This window comes from Myxine glutinosa, chromosome 13, assembly GCF_964187855.1.
Source record: "Myxine glutinosa chromosome 13, kmMyxGlut1.1, whole genome shotgun sequence".
Taxonomy (NCBI): Eukaryota; Metazoa; Chordata; class Myxini; order Myxiniformes; family Myxinidae; genus Myxine; species Myxine glutinosa.
The window spans coordinates 2,350,190-2,373,014 of NC_136273.1; the positions used below are offsets into that span (position 1 = coordinate 2,350,190).

The window sequence follows — 22,825 nt, forward strand, 5'->3', positions numbered from 1 at the left end:
TACCAAAGGAGGAGATTTGGTGAGCAGAGCGGGGTGCCAGACCGTATCGAAGGCACGTGATATGTCGAGGGAGACAGCTCTAATTTCCTGTTTGGCATTGAGGACCTCCATCCATTGTTGAGACAGCAGAAGAACTTTGGAAGAACTTCTATTGGACTAAATCTACACCATCTCTCTGGCTCTGACCTCACCCTCTCCGATCACTTCGCCATCACTATGACCATCAACATTTCCACCCCAGCACCAAGGCAAAAACGCATAATCAACTTCCGTAAGCTAAACTCTCTTTCACCTACCTCATTCTCATCTTCCCTCTCCGAAAAGATGTCCACCTCTCCCTTCGTTGATTTGCACAGCCCCTCTGACCTCACTGACTACTACAACCACACTCTATCCTCCTGCCTCGACCAGCTTGCGCCTATAAAAACCAAAACAGTTTCCTTCACCCATTCTGCTCCCTGGTTTACCCCTGAACTCCGCCTGATGAAAACCCGTGCCCGCCAACTTGAAAGACTCCGTAATAAAACAGGTCTCACAATCCACTCCCAAGCCTACAAAGACCACCTGCAGCACTACAAAGATGCCCTCTCCCACGCCCGCTCCACCTACTACTCTCAAATAATCCACTCTGGCTCCGGAAACCCAAAAGCACTCTTCTCCACAATAAACAAACTCCTCAGCCCCCTGGATACCACCACCCAGTAATTCACAGTTGACAATTGCACTTTTTTTTTTTTTTCCTTTTTTTTTGTATACTGAATCGAGGCTCGTGAAAGAGCAAAGAGCTTTCTTTTCTTTCATTCTTCCAAAGCAAGATAGACAACATCTACAGCAGCTTAACCACCACCTCACCTGCTCCCCCTCAAACCATCTGCCTTATCCTGCCAACCCCGATCTCAGTTTTCCCCAGTCTCCCCTACTGACCTCTCTGAACTCACAGGAATGAAAACTGCCACCTGCACTCTGGACCCCATCCCCTCCAGCTTTGTTAAGGCTTGCCTTCCTGCTCTCTCTCCACTTATCACTGCAACGATAAACTCCTCCCTGTCTACTGCCATCGTCCCACCATCCCTCAAAATCGCTGCTGTCACCCCCATTCTGAAAAAACCTGGACTCAACCCTGACACCCCAAATAACTTCAGACCCATCTCCAACCTACCCTTTCTGTCAAAAGTTTTGGAACGCGCTGTAGCCACTCAACTCAAACATCACCTCTCTGCCAATAACCTGTATGAAACATTCCAATCCGGATTCCGCCTCAACGACTTCCGTTTCCGGTCTTGCTGGCGACGGTTCGTTTTTTCGCAGGTCTCCACGCTCTCCATCGAAATCGAAGTTAAGTCATTGTTCCAATTTGTATTTTCGTTATAACTGTATTTCTTTTATGGTGTATGTTCGTTTATTGTCCCGTCAAAGATTTTCGGTGCAAATCTTTCATACCTGTATTGAAAATCGCGTTAATTCGTGTCGTCTCGAGGTCTTGTACAGTGTACACTGTACAACCTTGAGGCTTTGTTTTTCTCTCAGCGCCTGTCGTTTGTGATCCAATAACTTTCGTTCTCTGTTTTCGCAGTCTTTCCACCCCAAAGCCTACTTCCTTATGTAAATCTCAACTCAAAAAAAACAAAAAAAAAAAGACTACCTTCTCTGTGCTCATTCGTTTATTCATTCTTATTCGTTCGTTCGTTCTTCGACCACGTGTTTCTCCCCCATTTCCCCAGATAGATTGTCAAATTTCAATTCGTTATTTTATCGTCCATGTGATATTGTTTGATTATAGTTAGTTTTGGTTTGAATTTCCTGTAACTCGTAATTAATTAATCGTTTTCTGCCCTTGTGTGTGGCCTTGTAGTTGTACCCCCGTCGGTGTTTTGTTAACTTAAGTGTGTTTTGCTTGGCTCTTGGTTTTTTCCCTTCTACCCCGAACATAATACTGTCTAACGTTCTAATTCCCCACCCCCCCCCCCCAAAAAAAAACAAAAAAAAACAAAAACATTTATTTTCTTTTCTCCACGTGTACTGTTGTCTCATCCTGTATTTTCTGTCCAGGTGTGCTGTTCGCCCCACCCCCATTATCTCCTTGCCATCCACCGTTTGCCCTGTTCACGTGACTCGCGGTGGTCCCTCTCGGCTCTCCCCCCGTTGGTATTTTTGTGCATATAAGATTGTTCATAGTTCTGTTTAAATATTTTTAAATATGTTTAACCTTTCCCCTTCTGTTTTTTATTCAGTGGTATATTACAACACGCTGTTTTTCTTCCTATTTAAAAGGCTTTTCTCAATTTCCTCTCCAACTCATTCCACTTCAAAAAAAAGAAATTCAATATCTTATACGTCTCCCTCACTACATGGTCTAAATTCACATTCATTCCATCCCTCCTCCATCATCCTGAACCGGATTGCTAACTTGAAAATCACAACAAACCCAATTTGTTATCAATGTTCGTCTTTCATTAATCATCCACTTTCTAAACTCCCCTCTTGCCCCTCCCATCCAAATCCCCCCCCTTGCACCTACACTCCGAAACTTCCCCCTTGCCCCTCCACTCTTAAACTCCCCCCTTGCCCCTCCACTCCTGAACTCCCCCCTTGCCCTTCCCCTCCTAAACTTCCCCTTTGCCCCTCCCCTCCTAATCCCCCCCCTTGCCCCTCCACTCCTGATCTCCCCCCTTTCCCCTTCCCTCCAAAACTCCCCCCTTGCCCCTCCCCTCCTAAACTCCCCCCTCACTCCTCCCCTTCAAAACTCCCCCCCAATCCCTCCCATTCAATTCTCCCCCCATACCATTCCTCTCCAATTCTCTCTCCTCCCCCCTCCTCCTCCAAGCTGCCTCCTCCCCACTTCGTCTCCCTTCTATCTCATACCTCCACCCCCCCAAACCTTCTACTTTCCTCTGCCCCCCCTCAAACAACCCCTCACTGTGCCGCATCCCTTCACCAGCAAACCTTTCATCCTCCTCATCCTTCCCTTTCTTGGAACTCTTCTGCAACATCTGAAACACTATCAACTGCTCTCCCTACCTCCCCCTCTCATCCTTCATCTTACCCTACTCCTCCCCTCCCCTGTCCTGTACCCGATGCTCCCCCTCTCTCTTCATTAACGGTATGGACCTCAAACATCCGGGGCCTTCGCTCAAACCTGACTGATCTCTCCATACAGGTTGCTTCTGACAATCCAGACTTGATCTGCTTAACAGAGACTTTCCTCCTTCAAGATGTCTCTGATTCCTTGGTATCTCTCCCAGGTTACTCCCTCCTCCGGTATGATAGACCTGAGCCTCGGCCTGGTGGTGGGGTGGCTATCTTTGTCAAAAACTCTCTTCCTCACTCTCCTTGCACTGCTCTCTTTCCTCCTCACCCGCAGGAGTACCTCTGGTTACGGCTTCCTCTCCGCTCCCACCTTTTGTTCATATGTGTTCTGTACCGTCCCCCAAACAGTGATGACTCCATCTACATTTCAATGTCTGACAACATGGACCAACTTCTATCCACTCATCCCAACTCTCTCTTCCTCATATGTGGTGACTTCAACTGTCATCATGCCACCTGGTTGGGTGTGGGTTCCTCTCTCACTAGTCATGGCACCTCAGCAAAGGACTTCTGTGACTCACTGGGATTGACACAATCTGTCAATTTCCCGACCCGGATCTCAGCCAATGGAGTATCTTCTCTTCTAGACTTGGTTATGACAAACTTCCCTGCTAATGTCTGCTGCTCTTCTTCTGCTCCAATCGGTTCTTCTGATCATGTGCTTGTCAAAGTGGACATCTCTCTGGCCATTCTCAGAGAGCCTCCTCAGCGTCGACGAGTCTGGCATTTCACTCAGGCCGACTGGGACGGTCTTCAAGCAGCCATCAATCGTCTGGATTGGTCTCCCATCTCCACTGCCTCTGACATCAATTCTTCCTGGGAATTCTTCCAAAGCAAACTGATCTCTCTCATGCACAGATTTATCCCATCTCGCCTTCAATTGTCTTACCCTTCCTCCCGTCCATGGTACACTGAATCTTGTGGTGAGGCAGTTGCCCTGAAACAACTTGCCTTTGCCTCTTGGAAGGCTAATCCAACTGAAGGAAATCTCAGTTCCTTCCACCAAGCTCGGAACAAGTGTGTGTCTACCCTCAGGAGTGCCAGGAAGCACTATCTCTCCTCACTCAAGAATGAACTCTCAAACCTGTCTCCTTCCTCCAAATCCTGGTGGCGTCTGGTCAAATCCGTTTCTGGTGTTTGTTCCCCCTCCATCCCCTCCCTTACCTCAAATGGCCACACAGTTGACATCGCACGTGACAAAGCCGAATGCCTCAACTCTGTGTTCGCCTCGAAATCCTTAGTCCCAAACCCATCTCTCTCTGTTCCCACCTTTCCCAGTCGAACCCAAATGCTCCTGGACTCTGTGTCCTTCTCTCCTGACAAGGTGGAGGAGTTTTTGTCAAACCTCGACTCTGATTCTGCAACTGGACCAGACGGCATCAGCCCACGGGTCCTAAAATCCTGCTCTGCCGCTCTATCTCACCCTCTCTCTGTTCTTTTAATAATAATAATAATTCATTTATTTTGTATAGCGCTTTTCCAGAAGCCCAAAGGCGCTTTGACAGAGTGGAAAACATAATGCATAACAATACATGAAAACAACAATTGCAAAAAGACAAGAATCAAGAAAACAAACAGCAGCGATATACGGCATATATATAAGACAAGAATCAAAAAGACAAGACAAGAATCAATAGGGAAATATTTAAAGCAAAAGGAGGGAGAAGGAGAAGAGATAGTCAGGGGTTAAATGCTGTGGGTTGAATGTTGAATGCAGCGTTGAACAGGTGGGTCTTTAGTGATGTTTTGAATGTGGTGAGTGAGGAGGAGTCTCTGATGGTGTGAGGTAGTGAGTTCCAGAGGGTGGGAGCAGCGATGGAGAAGGCCCTGTCCCCCCAGGATCTGAATTTGGTCCGGATGGATGAAGTTCTACTTTTCACCCTATCTTTTGCTCAAGGTCATCTGCCAGCATCCTGGAAATCAGCTAACATTACCGCTTTACACAAAAAAGGTGCAAAAACAGATCCTTGCAACTACAGACCAATCAGCCTGCTCCCAATTATCAGCAAAGTCATGGAATCCATCATTGCTTCGGATATGAAATCTTTCCTCTTCTCCAATGGCTTGATCTCTGATCATCAATTTGGTTTCAGACCAGGTCACTCTACTCTGGACATGCTGTTTCTGCTGTCTCAACAATGGATGGAGGTCCTGAATGCCAAACAGGAAATCAGAGCTGTCTCCCTTGACATATCAAGGGCCTTTGATACGGTCTGGCACCCAGCTCTGCTCACCAAACTCTCCTCCTATGGTATCCATGGAAATCTCCATGCATGGCTTGCGGACTTCCTCTCTGGTCGTAGTCAACGTGTGGCCCTGAATGGATTTCTCTCATCTCCCCTTCCTGTTCAGGCTGGAGTTCCCCAAGGAAGTGTGCTGGGCCCTGTGCTTTTTCTGGTCTTTATCAATGATCTCTCTGACTCTCTGGAAAATCCTCTCTATCTCTTTGCTGATGACTCCACTCTCTGCCGCTCCATTCCTCTTCCCTCAGATAGGCAGTCTGCAGCCTCCTCACTCTCTGAAGACCTGGACAAAATCACAGACTGGTCAAACAAGTGGAACATGTCTTTCAATCCTGCCAAATCTCACTCTCTTACTATGTCTCTCCGAAAAGATCGACTGGACAACCCTCCCATCTACTTTCTCAACAATCCTCTCCAAGAAGTTCTGTCACTCAAGCTTTTGGGTCTCACTATCTGCCATGATCTTTCTTGGGAAAACCACATTTCCAAGCTGGCTTCCAAAGCCAGTCGCCGACTGGGCAATCCTCCGTCGTGCGAAGTCCTTCCTCGGCACACCTGAGCTCCTCACCACATACAAGGCTTTCATCCGCAGCTCAATGGAATACTGTTCTCCCCTATGGGCTGGTGCTCCTGCCTCACACCTGGCTCGGCTTCACGCTATTGAATCCAAAGCTTTCAGAATCATTGGAATCTCCCGCGATGAAGCTATCTCTGAGGGCCTTTCACTCACTCACCGCAGGCAGGTAGGTGGTCTTTCTGTCTTCTACCGACTCCTCTCCGGCCTTGCTCCCCCAGCTCTCTCCGTGCTCTGTCCCCCAAATATTCCTACAGGTCGCACAAGATCTGCCAGCAACCCTCTGATGGTTAAACTGCCGAAATCTCGGCTCTCTGCTCACCTTCACTCTTTCATTCCTCTTTTCTCCCGCACTCCCTTCAATCCCTCTCCTCCCTCCAGGTCTTTAAAACAGCTGTGCACCACCATCTCTTATCTTCCCCCATCCATAACCTTGATCTTTTCTACCCCCACTAATTCACCCCAGATCCACCTTGTTTGAAATTCCAACTTATTTCCTGGAAATCCTGGCAGTGTCCATATGTTTATACCTCTCCCACCCCCCCCCCCCCTTCACATGCCTCCCCCCCTTCACATGCCTCCCCCCTTCACATGCCTCCCCCCCAAAGCCCTCTCCCTCCCACAGATCTCTCGATGTCTCCATGTCTCTCGGTCCCTGCTCTCAAATGTTGTGTTTGTGTCCTTCCCCCTCTCTCCCCATCTTGTCTACCGCTCCCGATGTTATTTGTTTTATGTGTCTGTTTGTCTTTCTGTGTGATTAATTTTCGCTCTTTCACGAGCCTCGATCTTGTATACAAAAAAAAAAAAAAACCCCACAGTGCGGAAACTGCACTCCTCAAAATCACAAACGACCTTCTCCTCTCCTCCGACGCCGGTAACCTCAACATTCTCATCCTTCTCGACCTCAGCGCTGCCTTTGACACCATCAATCACATCATCCTCCTTACCCGACTTGAAACCACCTTTAACATCACTGGCACTGCCCTTTCTTGGATCAAATCATACCTCTCCGACAGGCACCAGTTCATCTCCATCAATAACTGCAAATCCCCCACCGCTCCGCTCCCCCAAGGTGTCCCCCAAGGTTCAGTTCTCGGTCCCATCCTCTTCATCCTGTACCTGTTCCCCCTTGGTCACTTAATCCGTCGTCATGGTCTCCAATTCCACTGCTTTGCCGATGACATCCAGCTTTTCATTTCCGCCAAGTCAATTTCCACCGTCACCCACTCTATCCTGACAAACTGCATCACTGAAATAAAATCCTGGCTTCAAATCAACTTCCTCAAACTAAACTGTGATAAATCCGAAATAATCATTATTGAACCAAAAACGCTCACCAAATCCACCCACAACTTCACCCTCAACATCGACGGTATCCCAGTATCCACCTCCCCTCACATCCGGAATCTTGGCATCATCTTTGACCAAACCCTCTCCTTCGACAAACACGAAACAGATCACCGAGACAGCCTTCTTTCATCTGAAAAACATTGCCCGTCTCCGTCCATCCCTCTCCTCCACAGCTGCAGAAACCCTCATCCACGCCTTCATCACTTCCCGTCTGGACTACTGCAACAGCCTCCTCTATGGTTCACCCTCAAATATCATCAATAAACTTCAATACATTCAGAACTCCGCTGCCCATCTACTCACCCACTCCCGGGCCCGGGACCACATCACCCCCATCCTTCACAAGCTCCACTGGCTCCCCATCTCCCAGAGAATCCAGTACAAAATCCTCCTCCTGACCTACAAAGCCCTCCATAACCTGGCCCCATCCTATCTGACTGACCTCCTCCCCAGACACACTCCCACCCACACCCTCCGCTCTGCTGCTGCTGCTAACCTTCTGTCCCCCCCCATCCGGACCAAACTCAGATCCTGGGGGGACAGGGCCTTCTCCATCGCCGTTCCCACACTCTGGAACTCACTACCTCAAACCATCAGAGACTCCTCCTCACTCACCACATTCAAATCATCACTCAAGACCCACCTGTTCAACACCGCATTCAACCCCTGACCGTCTCTTCTCCTTCTCCTTCCTTTCTGTTTTTTTTTTTTTTTTTTTTTTTTTTTTTTTGTATACAAGATCGAGGCTCGTGAAAGAGCGAACATTAATCACACAGAAAGACAAACCGACACATAAAACATATAACATCGGGAGCGGTAGACAAGATGGGGAGAGAGGGGGAAGGGCACAAACGCAACATTTGAGAGCAGGGACCGAGAGACATGGAGACATCGAGAGATCTGAGAGAGGGCGAGGGCTTTGGGGGGGGGGGGGCATGGGAAGGGGGCGGTGGGAGAGGTATAAAACATATGGATACTGCCAGGACTTCCAGGAAAGAAGTTGGAATTTCAAACAAGGTGGATCTGGGGTGAATTAGCGGGGGTAGAAAAGATCAAGGTTTTGGATGGGGGAAGATAAGAGATGGTGGTGAACAGCTGTTTTAAAGACCTGGAGGGAGGAGTGGGATTGAAGGGAGTGAGGGAGTTTGTTCCAGAGGCGGGAGAAAAGAGGTATGAAAGAGTGAAGGTGAGCAGAGAGCCGAGATTTCGGCAGTTTAACCATCAGAGGGTTGCTGGCAGATCTTGTGCGACCTGTAGGAATATTTGGGGGACAGAGCACAGAGAGAGCTGGGGGTGCAAGGCCGGAGAGGAGTCGGTAGAAGACAGAAAGACCACCTACCTGCCTGCGGTGAGTGAGTGAAAGGCCCTCAGAGATAGCTTCATCGCGGGAGATTCCAATAATTCTGAAAGCTTTGGTTTCAACAGCGTGAAGCCGAGCTAGGTGTGCGGCAGGAGCACCGGCCCATAGGGGAGAACAGAACAGGAGAACTGTTTGGTTATTTAATGATGTATTTTTGTCTTTTATGTCTTTGTTTTACGTACTATGTCAAAGCGTCTTTGGGTTTCTTGAAAAGCGCTATTCAAAAGAAATTTATTATTATTATTATTATTATTATATCTCCAAAACCACTCTGGAAAAAAAATTGAAACGTGGCTCATTGTAAATAACTCCATATGGGGAATAGGTGTTGTTAACGATGACGTCAGTGGTGCCATAATTATGACGTCATAATTCGACAGGGACAACGCTTGGTCTGATCAGTTTGAAATTTATTGAGCATGATCTATGCAACAATTATTTAGAGAATATACATTTATGTCATCACCACTCATGTGGTCTGGCAGCCATATTGGATCAAAAAAAAAAACGTTCAAAAACAGAAGAATTGGCTCACACCATTTGACTGCGCAGGGTAAGTATTCTATGAATACCATCTAGTTCCCTATGGGGAGTATTTGAAAATGAGCCTTGTTTAAATTTTTTCCCATTGAGTGGTTTCTGAAATATAGAGGTGTAACGTTTTTCCAAGCTTGCGTCCATACCACGTGACATATGACGTCATAATTATGAATTTAAAAAATTATATAGGTGGACGTGCTCTGGTAAAATGTCGTGTCAATCAGACCAACGGTTTCCGAGAAAATGAATTTTAAAAATGCAGACGCCATGTAGTACGCAACCGAATGCCTAACCTTGCTTTTTGTTTTGTGAGCACAGGGTAATGAGCACTGACCGACTGACCGATCATTTGTCCATGTACTTTTGCGTGCACATGATATTTAAAAAAACATTGAACATTTACCTTTCATATCGAGTGTGGATTCTTCATGATATTACCTCAACCTGATTAGATCACGGCTGTGATTGGCTGGAATTAGGTTGCCATGTCAACCATCTCGGTGGATTGGCTTGTTTAAGCGATATTTCATAAACCGTTCAAGATTTAGCTTTCATATTGCACAGATATAGTCATTGTACCACCCAAAATGTGGGGGACCTAGATTATCAGCTCCTTGTTTTCTTGCTAATTCTCTGCATGCTTACTCACACTCTCTTCACCGATCACCTCATTACGTCAAGTTTTACTTGTCTGTCACCTCATTATTTGACCAGGGAATGATTGGTTGCCCAGATTTGGATTCCTGTAAGTGTCTTGTATGAAAGCTTTGTTTTTTTTTAACAACAGAGTCCCAAAGTTCCAAATAACTTTATACTCCTGTTACGTGCTCCTCCCCAAACCCCGGTCACGGTGTACCTCCGCGCCCCGAAAGGAGTCACGGCAGAAAGATGTGTTATTCTGCGTGTCAATGACCAATGGTGAAACCACACCAATTGTTACCAAAAAACACAAGTATTGTATTAAGGTCACACAAGAATAACAGCACAAGAACAATATTAATCAATTGTACAACAAATATTATATCATTCCTATGATGGTACCATCAGTTTCTTACAATATAATGGTACCATCAGTTTCTTACAATATATCTCACTGTTTTTTTCCCTCGCGGTCCCCCTGTGCTGTCTTTGTCTTTCCCTCGCGGTCCCCCTGTACTGTCTTTCCCTCGTGGTCCCCCTGTGCTGTCTTTCCCTCGTGGTCCCCCTGTGCTGTCTTTCCCTCGTGGTCCCCATGTGCTGTCTTTCCCTCGTGGTCCCCATGTGCTGTCTTTCCCTCGTGGTCCCCATGTGCTGTCTTTCCCTCGTGGTCCCAATGTACTGTCTTTCCCTCGTGGTCCCCCTGTGCTGTCTTTCCCTCATGGTCCCCATGTGCTGTCTTTCCCTCGTGGTCCCCATGTGCTGTCTTTCCCTCACGGTCCCCATGTGCTGTCTTTGTCTTTCCCTCGTGGTCCCCATGTGCTGTCTTTCCCTCGTGGTCCCCATGTGCTGTCTTTCCCTCGCGGTCCCCATTTGCTGTCTTTGTCTTTCCCTCGTGGTCCCCATGTGCTGTCTTTCCCTCGCGGTCCCCATGTGCTGTCTTTCCCTCGCGGTCCCCATGTGCTGTCTTTCCCTCGTGGTCCCCATGTGCTGTCTTTCCCTCGTGGTCCCCATGTGCTGTCTTTCCCTCGCGGTCCCCATGTGCTGTCTTTCCCTCGTGGTCCCCATGTGCTGTCTTTCCCTCGCGGTCCCCATGTGCTGTCTTTCCCTCACGGTCCCCCTGTACTGTCTTTCCCTCACGGTCCCCATGTGCTGTTTTTGTCTTTCCCTCGTGGTCCCCATGTGCTGTCTTTCCCTCGCGGTCCCCATGTGCTGTCTTTCCCTCGCGGTCCCCATGTGCTGTCTTTCCCTCGCGGTCCCCATATGCTGTCTTTCCCTCGTGGTCCCCATGTGCTGTCTTTCCCTCGCGGTCCCCATGTGCTGTCTTTCCCTCGTGGTCCCCATGTGCTGTCTTTCCCTCGTGGTCCCCATGTGCTGTCTTTCCCTCGCGGTCCCCCTGTGCTGTCTTTCCCTCGCGGTCCCCATGTGCTGTCTTTCCCTCACGGTCCCCCTGTACTGTCTTTCCCTCACGGTCCCCATGTGCTGTCTTTCCCTCACGGTCCCCATGTGCTGTCTTTCCCTCGCGGTCCTCCTGTGCTGTCTTTCCCTCACGGTCCCCCTGTACTGTCTTTCCCTCACGGTCCCCATGTGCTGTCTTTCCCTCGTGGTCCCCCTGTGCTGTCTTTCCCTCGTGGTCCCCATGTGCTGTCTTTCCCTCGCGGTCCCCATGTGCTGTCTTTCCCTCGCGGTCCCCATGTGCTGTCTTTCCCTCGTGGTCCCCATGTGCTGTCTTTCCCTCGTGGTCCCCATGTGCTGTCTTTCCCTCGCGGTCCCCATGTGCTGTCTTTCCCTCATGGTCCCCATGTGCTGTCTTTCCCTCGCGGTCCCCATGTGCTGTCTTTCCCTCGCGGTCCCCCTGTGCTGTCTTTCCCTCACGGTCCCCCTGTACTGTCTTTCCCTCACGGTCCCCATGTGCTGTCTTTCCCTCGCGGTCCCCATGTGCTGTCTTTCCCTCATGGTCCCCATGTGCTGTCTTTCCCTCGCGGTCCCCATGTGCTGTCTTTGTCTTTCCCTCGTGGCCCCCCTGTGCTGTCTTTCCCTCGCGCTTGTCAGCTCTTTCACGAGCCTCGATTCAGTATTGAAGAAAAGAAAAAAAAGAAAAGAAAAAAAAAACTGTGCTCCAAGTGAGCAAAAAGAACATTCCCAAAGTCTCTGTCCTGGCACCAAGCCAAAGTCGATCCACGCTCCGGTGATCGCAAGAAAAATGTCGTATCGAGACCAGAATCCAGTTCGACTGACAGCCAACGCCGCCAAAGAGGCGCAAAGGTGCCCTCAAAAAGCGACTGGGAAATCACACCTTCGGGTATGAACGTTCAACGGCTCCCAAACGGAGAACCACAAATTCCCAATCGAAATCCACGTTACACACGCAAACCAGGCTAACGGCTGGATGCGGTGAAATGGCTGGAGCGAGGTGAAATGGTCGACGGGCCCGTACTGAAGGCGTACCTGCACTCCAACAACGATTCTCTTCGGAATCAACCGCAAAACCTGTCACGCAGGTTTATCTGTCACAGCGATAACCACTCTGTCACAGGAATCCCTTTCCTAGGAAACCCAAAGTTCGCTCATGACCCCCGTTCGCCAGCGTCTCCTCCAGACCTCAAAGCAGCTCGGCTTTCTTTTCCGACCTCTCTTGCTCCGCTTTTTTTCCTCTTCTTCTTCTTCCGGTTTTCTCCCGATCCGGTTCCCGGTTTCTTTTTAAACACTAATTTTTTTACCTTTTGAAAACAGTTATCCTCATTTCACTTAAACGATAACAATAATAGTACATGGAACCAAAAGTGCTTACAGTGGATGAAAACCACAACGACGGAAGTGACGAATCCGTAACACTCCCCATAACTTTAGTGGGTAGAGAGTTGGGTTAAGCAGGTCAAAATATGCAATTTTGAGCACTCTGGTTTTTACTGTGTGCTGATAACCATACAAGCCTTGCGGCTTTTGATTTCCATTTTCCTCCGGTCTGTCTGCTGGTTTCCTGTGGAGGTAGTTTTTCTTTGCTCTGAGAGGGACTTTGCTTCCAATGCTAAGTGTGCTATTCCAGATTTATGTCTGTTTCCCGATGAGACTCGACGCTGTATGAAAAAAGCTTCACAGGCTGGGTGAGTCATCAATGTGTGTGCCTTCCCTTCGGATGGACGTTAACTGGCGTCCCGTCTGCCAGGATTCGTTGGTGGACGTTAAAGATGGTGTCCTTCGTGAAGAGTAGGTGAGCTATCACCAGCACCTTGAACAATTTGCAAATTCCTGCCCTAACCAGCAGAGGGAATAGCATCAGCGGCATTGCTGCTTCCACAGCCAACGATGGTACCCCACACCCTTGTGCTGATGAAGAAGAACTTAGTTGAACATTCTCGTGGATCCAATTTTTTTGGCAATGGTATGCAGACTGACTGCTTCCTTATTTGAGGCACAATCCTGCTCCAGATCTGTTTATAGAGCAATGTTTACATTTGATTGCCACCTTCCCAACTACCTGAATGAGTTATGTTGGAATTTCATCGGTTCCTGGTGCGTTTTCCTTTGCCAATGCTTTCAGGGATCTGCATTCACAAACGAGCTGAAGTTTACACATTCTAAGCTTAAGTTTAGAACGGCACTCGGTAGAGCGCGTACCACCGCCAGGCTGAACAGTTTACATTTTGTATCCCACTGATAGGCCAGATCTGGATCCGGACATGAACCAAAAGCCAATTGGCTTGTTCTTGTCACCTAACCAACTCATCCACCTAGTTCTGTCATAGCTCGTCGACAACTTTTTGAAATATCATGCCATATAGTCGTGTACGGCCCCATCTCTCAATGTTGAAGGACCACTTAAAAAATAATCAGGTTCGGATTTGGATCTCCACCAAAATCGAATTCATTAATCCTCGTCATACACCCAACCTGTCTATCAAGTTTCGTCCGAATCCATCGCCTACTTTTTGAGATATCGTGCTTTGGCCCTATCGTTTTTGCTATCGTTTTAGCCCTACCTCTCAATGGTGAAGAATCTCTTAAATGATTGAAGGATTCAGATCCAGATCTTCACCAATAAAATCTCATAATTTTGTCCTTATCACACACCCAGCCTCTCTTGCTGGGTATCACACACCCAGCCTTATCACACATTTGGTCTCCACCAAATTTTGTCCGAATCCGTCCACAACCTTTTGAGATATCCTGTTCACAAACAAAGAAACAAGAAAGATGTCGTGCATCTGATTTCGCTTCGCAAAATCAGCGAAAGTTATTTCGCTTCCAAGCTCAAAGGATGGTTGAAATATCATCCGGATCAAACAAGAAAGAGAAAAAAAACAAGAAAGAAACCAGAGTGAAAACTGAGTACTCCATTTCAGCGTGCGTCATTTCCAAGGCCCCCTTCGGTGCCCGGCAATGACGTTATGCAGCACCTGGAGATGGCATAGGAAAGGAGCGGTGTACAACAAACAACCAGAGTGAAAACTGAGGACTCCCTTTCAGCGTGCGTCACTGCCGAGCCCCCTTCGGTGCCCGGCAATGACGTTATTCAGCGCCTGGAGATGGCATAGGAAAGGAGCGGTGTACAACAAGAAATAATCCTGAGTGAAAACTGAGGACTCCCTTTCAGCGTGCGTCACTGCCGAGCCCCCTTCGGTGCCCGGCAATGACGTTATTCAGCGCCTGGAGATGGCATAGGAAAGGAGCGGTGTACAACAAGAAATAATCCTGAGTGAAAACTGAGTACTCCTTTTCGGCGCGCATTTTTGCCGGGCCCTCTTCATCAAGGCAGGAAGAAAAACACATCAATTTATTCAACCTCCCGTTTAGAGAGCAACTGGCAAATGAGATTAGTGAAAGAAACTACCAGTTGCTACTTGAAAGGAAGTCCCAGTTGAGGGGTTTGATCTATGAAAAGGCAGCGTGTACACTTGTTACACTCAGAATCTTCTTCTCCTTCTCTTCCTTTTATAAGGGGTGAGGTCAGATGGCACCAAGCTCCTGCCCTGCCTTGACCACAATACTCGTCCACTCCCTTCTGTCCTCAGCCAATTCCCTCCACCGTCCAACCACCCGCACCTTAATGACGACCCTTCCTCACACAAGTTGCAGTGTACAATAAATCAATAAAGGATGTAAATCAAAGTTTAAATGAATAAATTATGGACGGTTTTAAGTAAATGTGGACAGTGCTCTCCTAAATCTGTGGCACGCAGCGAGTGTCTAGGCCTGGGAGGTTGGGTGGAGTGGTTACTGATGTACTCGATCTTGGTGCACTCGACCTTATTTTGGTGGAGTTACTAGTTGTGGTCGTTGTTATTGTTGTGTTGCCCCAGTCAATTCTGGATGAACAGACCATTGGAACGGGGATAGCTGATCGATCTTCCAGGAGCGACCCAGAGATTCCTCACATCCAAGATGTGCTCTTGCTTACGTGAAGCCAAGACCGCACGGTCTTCCGTGATGTGTTTTATTGTGTGTGGAGTCGCCTGGCAGTGGTCGCTGGTGTCGTAGAGTCTATGTTTGCGGTGTAAAGGTTGTGGGTGGTGTCCACAGCGAAGGCGTGAAAGGTGAGTGACTAGTAATGGTCCTCATCGTTAAATGAGGAAGGCTGAGCGCGTGGGAAATACGCACCAATGCTCCCGCTGTTCAAATCGCATCACCACGTCCATTTTAATGTCCAAACTAATAGCTTTACGAGCCTTCTTGGTGGGAGTCTCAGCTGGAGAACTTCGGCGTCGGTTATCGCTCACGATGAGGAAGTTTGGCACAATACTGTCGATGAAGTTCAGACGATACCTCTGACGAGTACAGAAAACACTGTAGGTGATGCCTTCGTTCCCTTTGCGTGTGAAAAACAAAATTCTGGGTGACCAAAAGTTGATTTGAAAATGGCGATGCGGAAATAGAAAATTGGTCAGTCGTTAAGTTGAAGAAACGTCAATAGAATGAATGCAACTGGAGGACTACTGTATATTGACTTGACTTTTTGTGTGTTGTTTAACTTAAAAGAAGATGTGGTCGCATGAGTGCAGCTTGAAGGCCAACACGATATCCTTCGGCACCTCTTTGTGATGGATAAAATCCATCTTTTTCTTTTTGGTGAGACACCCAGACGAAGTTGAATCGTTTTCCCTTTTGGGTTTTCACAAATGGCTACATGTGACCTTGATCGTGAATATGTATAGGCCGAGGTGCAGTCCATCTTCTCTGATGGGGCACTGTCATTGCACACAAGGAGCTTGCGTTATGGCAAGGTGAGAAGTAGAGAAAAGTACTTTATTAATGAGGCAATTTGAGGTGATAAGTGGTGTTTGATACTTGCATTGTATACTATTGGAGGTGAGTGAATAATACCATTTTTACAATTCTCACCTTGTTATATTCCCCTCATCCCAACCTTTCAGTTAGGGCAGGGAGTATTGGTGAAGGTCTCTCCCTCACTGATCCGCCGCAGCAAGACCCATTTCCACCACCTCGCTTCTGGAGCTTCTATCATCCTTGGCAATAACGGTCTAGTTTGGATACAGCCAGCGAACTCTGCTGTGGAAGCTGGAGGCTTTGTGACGGACCTTGAGGTATTGGATCTCATGGACGTCGTCTGATAGACAGACTGTTGTGATCCAGAAAGAATTGCAAGTTTTTGATTTGTATTTCGGAAACCATTGAAATATTCCATATTTTTCTCATTGCGAAATTGTTATGCCTCCGCCGACGAAGTCGCCGGAGGCATTATGTGTTCAGGTTTTCCGTCCGTCCGTCCATCCGTCCATCATAGGTTTTCGTTACCGTGATAACTTGAGAACGGCTGAAGGGATCTTAGTCAAACTTGGTGCAGATATGCATAATGAGGTAAAGATGAACTGATTCGATTTTGGGTTCAAGTGGTCAAAGGCCAAAGTCTGTAATAGGTCTATAACTTGAGAAGGTCTGAAATGATCTAATTCAAAGTTGGTACAGATATGTACAATGATGTAAAGATTAACTCATTAGACTCATTAAACTCATTATACTTTGGAGGTCAATGGACAAAGTCCGTAATGTCTATAACCTGAGAAGGGCTGAAGTGATCTAATGCAAATTTGGTACAGGAATGTATAATGATGTAAAGATTAACTCATTAGACATTGGGGGTCAATGGTCAAAGTCCGTAATAGGTCTATAACTTCAGAAGGGCTGAAGTGATCTAATGCAAACTTGGTACAGGTATGTATAATGATGTAAAGATTAATTGATTATAATTTGAGGTCAAAGGTCAAAGTCTGTTATCTATCTATCTATCTATCTATATATATATAAATAAATAAATATATATATATACATATAAAATATATATATATACCAGCAGAAGTACCCGGCATTGCCGGGCGGGGGAGGGGTGGGGAGGGCAAAGGAGGGGAGGGGAACGGGGGGAGGGAGGAGGGGGGGAGGGAGAGGAGAAGAGGGGGGGGAGGGGAGGGGAGAAGAGCGGGGAGAGGAGAGAAGAGGAGGGGGAGGGGGAGGGGGGAGGGGAGAAGAGGTACCTGGCATTGCCGGGCGGGGGGGGAGGAGGGGAGGGGAGAAGAGGGGGGGGAAGTACCTGGCATTCCGTGTATAAACGTGAGGGAGAAGAGGGGGGGGGGGAGGGGGGAGGGGCGCGCGAATCGTTGAATCAGCGCGCTGCTCTGCCACCGATTCAGATTCCGTGTATAATATTCCTCGCTGAAAAAAAATATGGATCTAGAGATGAAAGAAAAAAAAAACCTATGTGATGTTACCTAGCTAGCAGGTTTGTCTGTTGTTCCTCGCTGAAATGTGAAAAAACGCAATCGCGCGGCAAGGAACATCACGTGATCGCTCTGAGCGATCGATTGCAACTCTGCATCGTGTCGTGGGCGTGGCCAACGTGGCCTCATGCACCCAGGTGATTGGCTAACTCGAGCTCGAGAGAGCCATAATGCACTACGTTATGGCAAAAAATATGGATCTAAAGATGAAAGGGAAAAAAACCTATGTGGTGTGAATGGCAATATTCCTCGCTGAAATGTGAAAAACGGAATCGCTTTTCGCTCTGAAATACGTGCGAACGCGTAACTGAGTTAATGGCGGCAAGGAACATCACGTGATCGCTCTGAGCGAATCAGCGCGCTGCTCTGCCATTCCGGTCATAATATGCCTCGCTGAAATGCGCTGAGGTAAAAATATGGTTTAAAAATATTATGAAATTAATTTTTAGGTCGACCATGTTCTTCCCAGGCTCAATGGCCATGTTTGTGCCAAATATCAAGTACGTGAGCCTCTCCGTTTAGGAGTCTACCAGTAACATTACACACACACACACACACACACACACACACACACACACACACACACACACACACACAAACTGTGTTTTATATATATAGAGCATCACACCATCACACAAATGGTTCACCACCATCACACAAACTCTTACTATGTCTCTCCAAAAAGACCGATGGGACAACCCTCCCATCTACTTTCTGAACAATCCTCTCCAAGAAGTTATGTCACTCAAGCTTTTGGGTCTCACTATCTGCCATGATCTTTCCTGGGAAAACAACATTTCCAAGCTGGCCTCCAAAGCCAGTCGCCCACTGGGCATCCTCCATCGTGCGAAGTCCTTCCTTGGCACACCTGAGCTCCTCACCACATACAAGGCTTTCATCCGCAGCTCAATGGAATACTGCTCCCCTCCCTCTGGGCTGGTGCTCCTACCTCACACCTAGCTCGGCTTCACGCTGTTGAAACCAAAGCTTTCAGAATCATTGGAATCTTGCGCGATGAAGCTAACTCTGAGGGCCTTTCACTCACTCACCGCAGGCAGGTAGGTGGTCTTTCTGTCTTCTACCGACTCCTATCCGGCATAGCTCCCCCAGCTCTATCTGTGCTCTGTCCCCCAAATATACCTACAGGTCGCACAAGATCTGCCAGTAACACTCTTCTGGTGAAATTGCCAAAATCAAGACTCTCTATTCACCTTCACTCCTTCATTCCTTTTTACTCCCGCTTCTGGAACAAACTCTCTCACTCTCTTCAATCCCACTTCTCCCTCCAGATCTTCAAAACAGCTGTTCACCACCATCTCATGTCTTCCCCCATCCAAAAACCTTGATCTCTTCTACCCCCATTATTTCACCTCAGACCCACTTTCTTTTTTTGAAATCCCGACTTCTTTCTTTCCTGGAAGTTCTAGCAGTGTCCATGTGTTTTATACCTCCCCCCCCCCCCCCCCCCCCCAACCTGCCTTTCCATGCCTTCTCCCCCCAAGCCCACTCCCTCCCACGGATCTTCCGTTGTCCCTATTCTCTGATGTTGTACTTGTGTGCTTCCCTCTCTCTCCCCATCTTGTGTCCCGTTCCCTTTATTGTATGTTTTGTGTGTCGTTTTTTTTTTTGTGATTGATGTTACCTCTTACACGAGCCTCGATCTTGGATACAAAAAATATATATATAATCACCCTCACTCCTGAGCAGTACTTCGGAGGTACAACAAGCATGGATTGGAAATCTTAGCTGATAGAATGGAATGAGGTTGTCGAGATTACCAGCTGCACCCATTGCGACATCTGCTCAATGAATATGTACACTGAATTCCCGTTTCTACCAATACACACTCCAAAGGAAATTGCTCATTTTCGGTGAGACATCTTTGAACCCCCGTCATTGCTGGTTCGTCTATAACTTGAGAACATCTGAATATATTTTATAGCAAACTTGGTGCAAGTATTATCCTGATGTAATAATGTGAGCGGAGGCATATCGGTTGACGTGACGTCGAAGAGTGTCGTTCTAGTTTATTTATAATATATTCCATGAGGTTGTAATTTTCTGTATTTGCAAGCCTTTTTTAGCCGCGTCGCAAGACGCTGGTCATAGAGTGCCCTCTGCTGTTGTTCTTGTTCTTCTTCCTCTGCTTATTCTTCTTCTTCTTCTTGTTCTTGCAGAGAAGACAAAACCTCAAAGCTCCACCCATTCTGGGAACCATAGCTCCACCCATTGTGGGAGAGGCTTCATATAAACAAATATCCAACATTTTATTAACTCACATAGCTTTGAGGCCTGTTTTGTAGGCCCGTGGTGTCTTCCTCTCTCACACAGTTTTCTTTCAAATCAAATTCGATATATCATTTCATTTTTCACAGTCGCTAACAGTTTTAGACTCGGTTGAAGAAAAACGGGAAGAAAATCCGATGAAAGTTGCCCTTTATAGAACGAAATGAATTCTCAAAGGCCTGTAACTTCAAGTCCATTGAGATTTTTTTTTTTAAATCGCGGCATGGTCAGTCATACACCGCCCGAAATAACAGACGGGAAAATGCCGAGATATAGTAAAAATTCGTCCATTTGATGACAATCGTCACGATGAAATATTTAATTTATACGTCGTCACAATAATGTGGAGAGAGGAGCATAAGCCTAGGTCACACATAGGTGGATTTGTCGGCGACTACTGGCGACTGAAAAAATCGCCACCACCTGCCGACAATCGTAATGAAACCGTAATGGACGGTCGCCTGTAGTCGTGGTTATCCTCCCCAGGTCGGCTGCAGTCGGCAAGAGCCGCAAAGGGGCCAAATATTTTTTTGAATGTTTGAAAACGGCGCGCTCAGTCGCAATCGAAAAAAATCTGCCATGCTGTCGTGATGGAACCGCCATGCTGTCTTTGGTATCCGTAATAAGAGCGTAAAGCGGCCGCAACCCAGTCGCTCATAGTCTTCCGCAATCGCCCCAGCAGCTAGCACGGCAGAGATGCGAATGCCATACGGCCTTCCTGCGGCATCTTCCCGACTACGGGCCGACACTGTTGCGGCTGCATATCGAGTACAGAAGAACTGCCACGTCTCCCCTGCGGCTATGGGAGACTGACGACGACAGCAGTAGGACTAGTGGCGGCCGAGTTACGGCCATTGGCGACAGAGATACGACTGCCTGGCGACTGCATTACGACATACCACGATTCCATGGCAAGACAGGATGGTGTGAGGGTCTCCGTGGAGTGAGGTCCTGTGGTGCCGACAAGGATATGGCTTTATCATTTGGACTTGGGACTTTTGGGAACTTTATTTTTGGGACTTTGGTCCTTTGGAAACTTTATTTATGGGACTTGGGACCAGTGGAAATAATTTGTTGGACTTTATTTCCATTCTCTCTCCCTGCAGAAAAGTTTGATTATTACATTACAATGATACATCTTTATTAACTTTCTTATTGTACATCAAACATCTTTATGCTTCATGTCATACATCATTGAAATGAATAAAGTGAAATGTAAAATAGAGAAATAAAGATTTAAAAAGTTGTGTGAATCGTCTCCAATCGCCGGCGGTCTTATTGCAGTCTTGCGGATGTCGGAGTAAACCGCCACCCGGCCCCAATGCAGTCGCCGCGATCCGCCATCGGTCGTAATCTAGCCGCCAGACTGTCGCCACGCTGCCGCCGTGCATCCGCAATGCAGTCGTCGTCGATCTTCAACAGTCGCCATCCCACTCGGGGCGTCGTCGCAATGTGGCCGCCTGCAGTCGCCATACTGCCGCCTGACCATATTTGACCACCCGAAATCGCCAGTAGTCGCCGAAAAATCTTGATCGCCGGCAGTCGCCAGTAGTCGCCAAAATATCCGCCGATGTGTGACCTCGGCTATAGCTTCGTTCACGTGTCGCCACATACGGGAAATTGCCGAGATTTTTTTTTTTTTACATCGCGGCATGGTCAGTCATACACCGCCCGAAATAACAGACGGGAAAATGCCGAGATATATTAAAAATTCGTCCATTTGATGACAATCGTCACGATGAAATATTTAATTTATACGTCGTCACAATAATGTGGAGAGAGGAGCATAGCTTCGTTCACGTGTCGCCACACACGGGAAATTGCCGAGATATATTTTCACTTTGCACAAAAATAACATCAAGTAATCGAATCAATAGGAATGTCCCGTGTCTATAACATCGACGTTATAGGCACAGCTGCATCTAGGCATTGTGTAACATCGACGCGGCTTTTGTTTTCATTAAAACTTTTTGTACTTGTTGTTGTTTGAAGTTCTGATATTGGCCCAACCTGCTTTGTTCCTAGCCCGTGCCTATTTCTGAACGTGAAGTCATCTCACGACTCCGAAACTGTGTGATTATTTTAGCCCATCACCGCCTTTCCCTCTCCGACACCAGTGTAACGTACTGCTATGAGGCATCAATGGCGCATGAGGTGAGCTCACGAAGTCACGTCATACTGCATCTCACCTTGTTCAAGAAATCCTTATGTTGGCAATATGAATGCTCTCACTTTCGAGCCCTGCACATTTAAATGGCGATAATGATAACACTCATGGTTGATACTGGCTACAGACTTTTTATTATGACTTCACTTATGTTGAGACAGCACTCAGTTAGCTTTGCTCAATAATGTTCTGGTTTTATATGACGCAGGAGTAACACAACCTTTGACTATTTAAAAATATATATATTTTTTTACTTTGGCTGAGTTTTTAATTTGAAAATAAATAAATGTGGTTTCATTGCTTACAATTCACTTTGTCACAACAGATCAAGGACATTACCAAACCAGAGATATCAGAAGAAATATTGCTGGAAACCCGACAAAGACTGTTGGAGCAACAGGGATAATGTGATCCTGGCTGCTCCTTCATTATCCAATTCCATCATCACACTTCACACATGTGTTTGCGTGCGTGCACATTTTTTGTATTTTCTGCTCTTGTTTTATTCCTCGTTCTTTTTCTTTTGATGGACATTTTATCATCTACTTGAAGCAAATAAATGTATGGGTTTTCCCCCTTGCTTCTTTGTTGCAGTGATTTTTCTTTCTGACCTTTGACTTAAAGTTTCTGTGACAGACTGACCAATTGAAAGTCTAATAGTTCATTGTAGACACTGCTTTTCTGTTGTAAATTTTCATTTATTTAAAGGTCAGTAGTTTTTAATCATCAACATTTACAATGTACTGCATGGTACAGTGGAATCCTGATCATTTTCCATTGAGTCCACCCAATGCTGACTTTTAATTGCTCAAAATGCTATTTTTATGAATATAGAGTAGAAGCAGCATGTCT

The 22,825-nt window shown here is 47.0% G+C and overlaps 1 protein-coding gene across 2 annotated transcripts in view; it reads left to right on the top strand.

Annotated features, from left to right (window-relative positions):
• The window catches only part of EXOSC2 (exosome component 2), an 86,687-nt gene extending 64,134 nt beyond the window's left edge, over positions 1-22,553 (top strand). The window contains exons 6-9 of one of the 2 annotated variants that reach the window (XM_078766935.1): positions 15,943-16,011; positions 16,162-16,332; positions 21,832-21,960; positions 22,299-22,553. In XM_078766935.1, coding sequence (XP_078623061.1) covers positions 15,943-16,011; positions 16,162-16,332; positions 21,832-21,960; positions 22,299-22,379 — 450 coding nt within the window. In that variant the 3' untranslated portion in view covers positions 22,380-22,553. The remainder of the gene's footprint in view (positions 1-15,942; positions 16,012-16,161; positions 16,333-21,831; positions 21,961-22,298) is intronic. The other variant, XM_078766936.1, reaches the window with a different exon arrangement.
• The last annotated feature ends 272 nt before the right edge of the window (positions 22,554-22,825 follow it).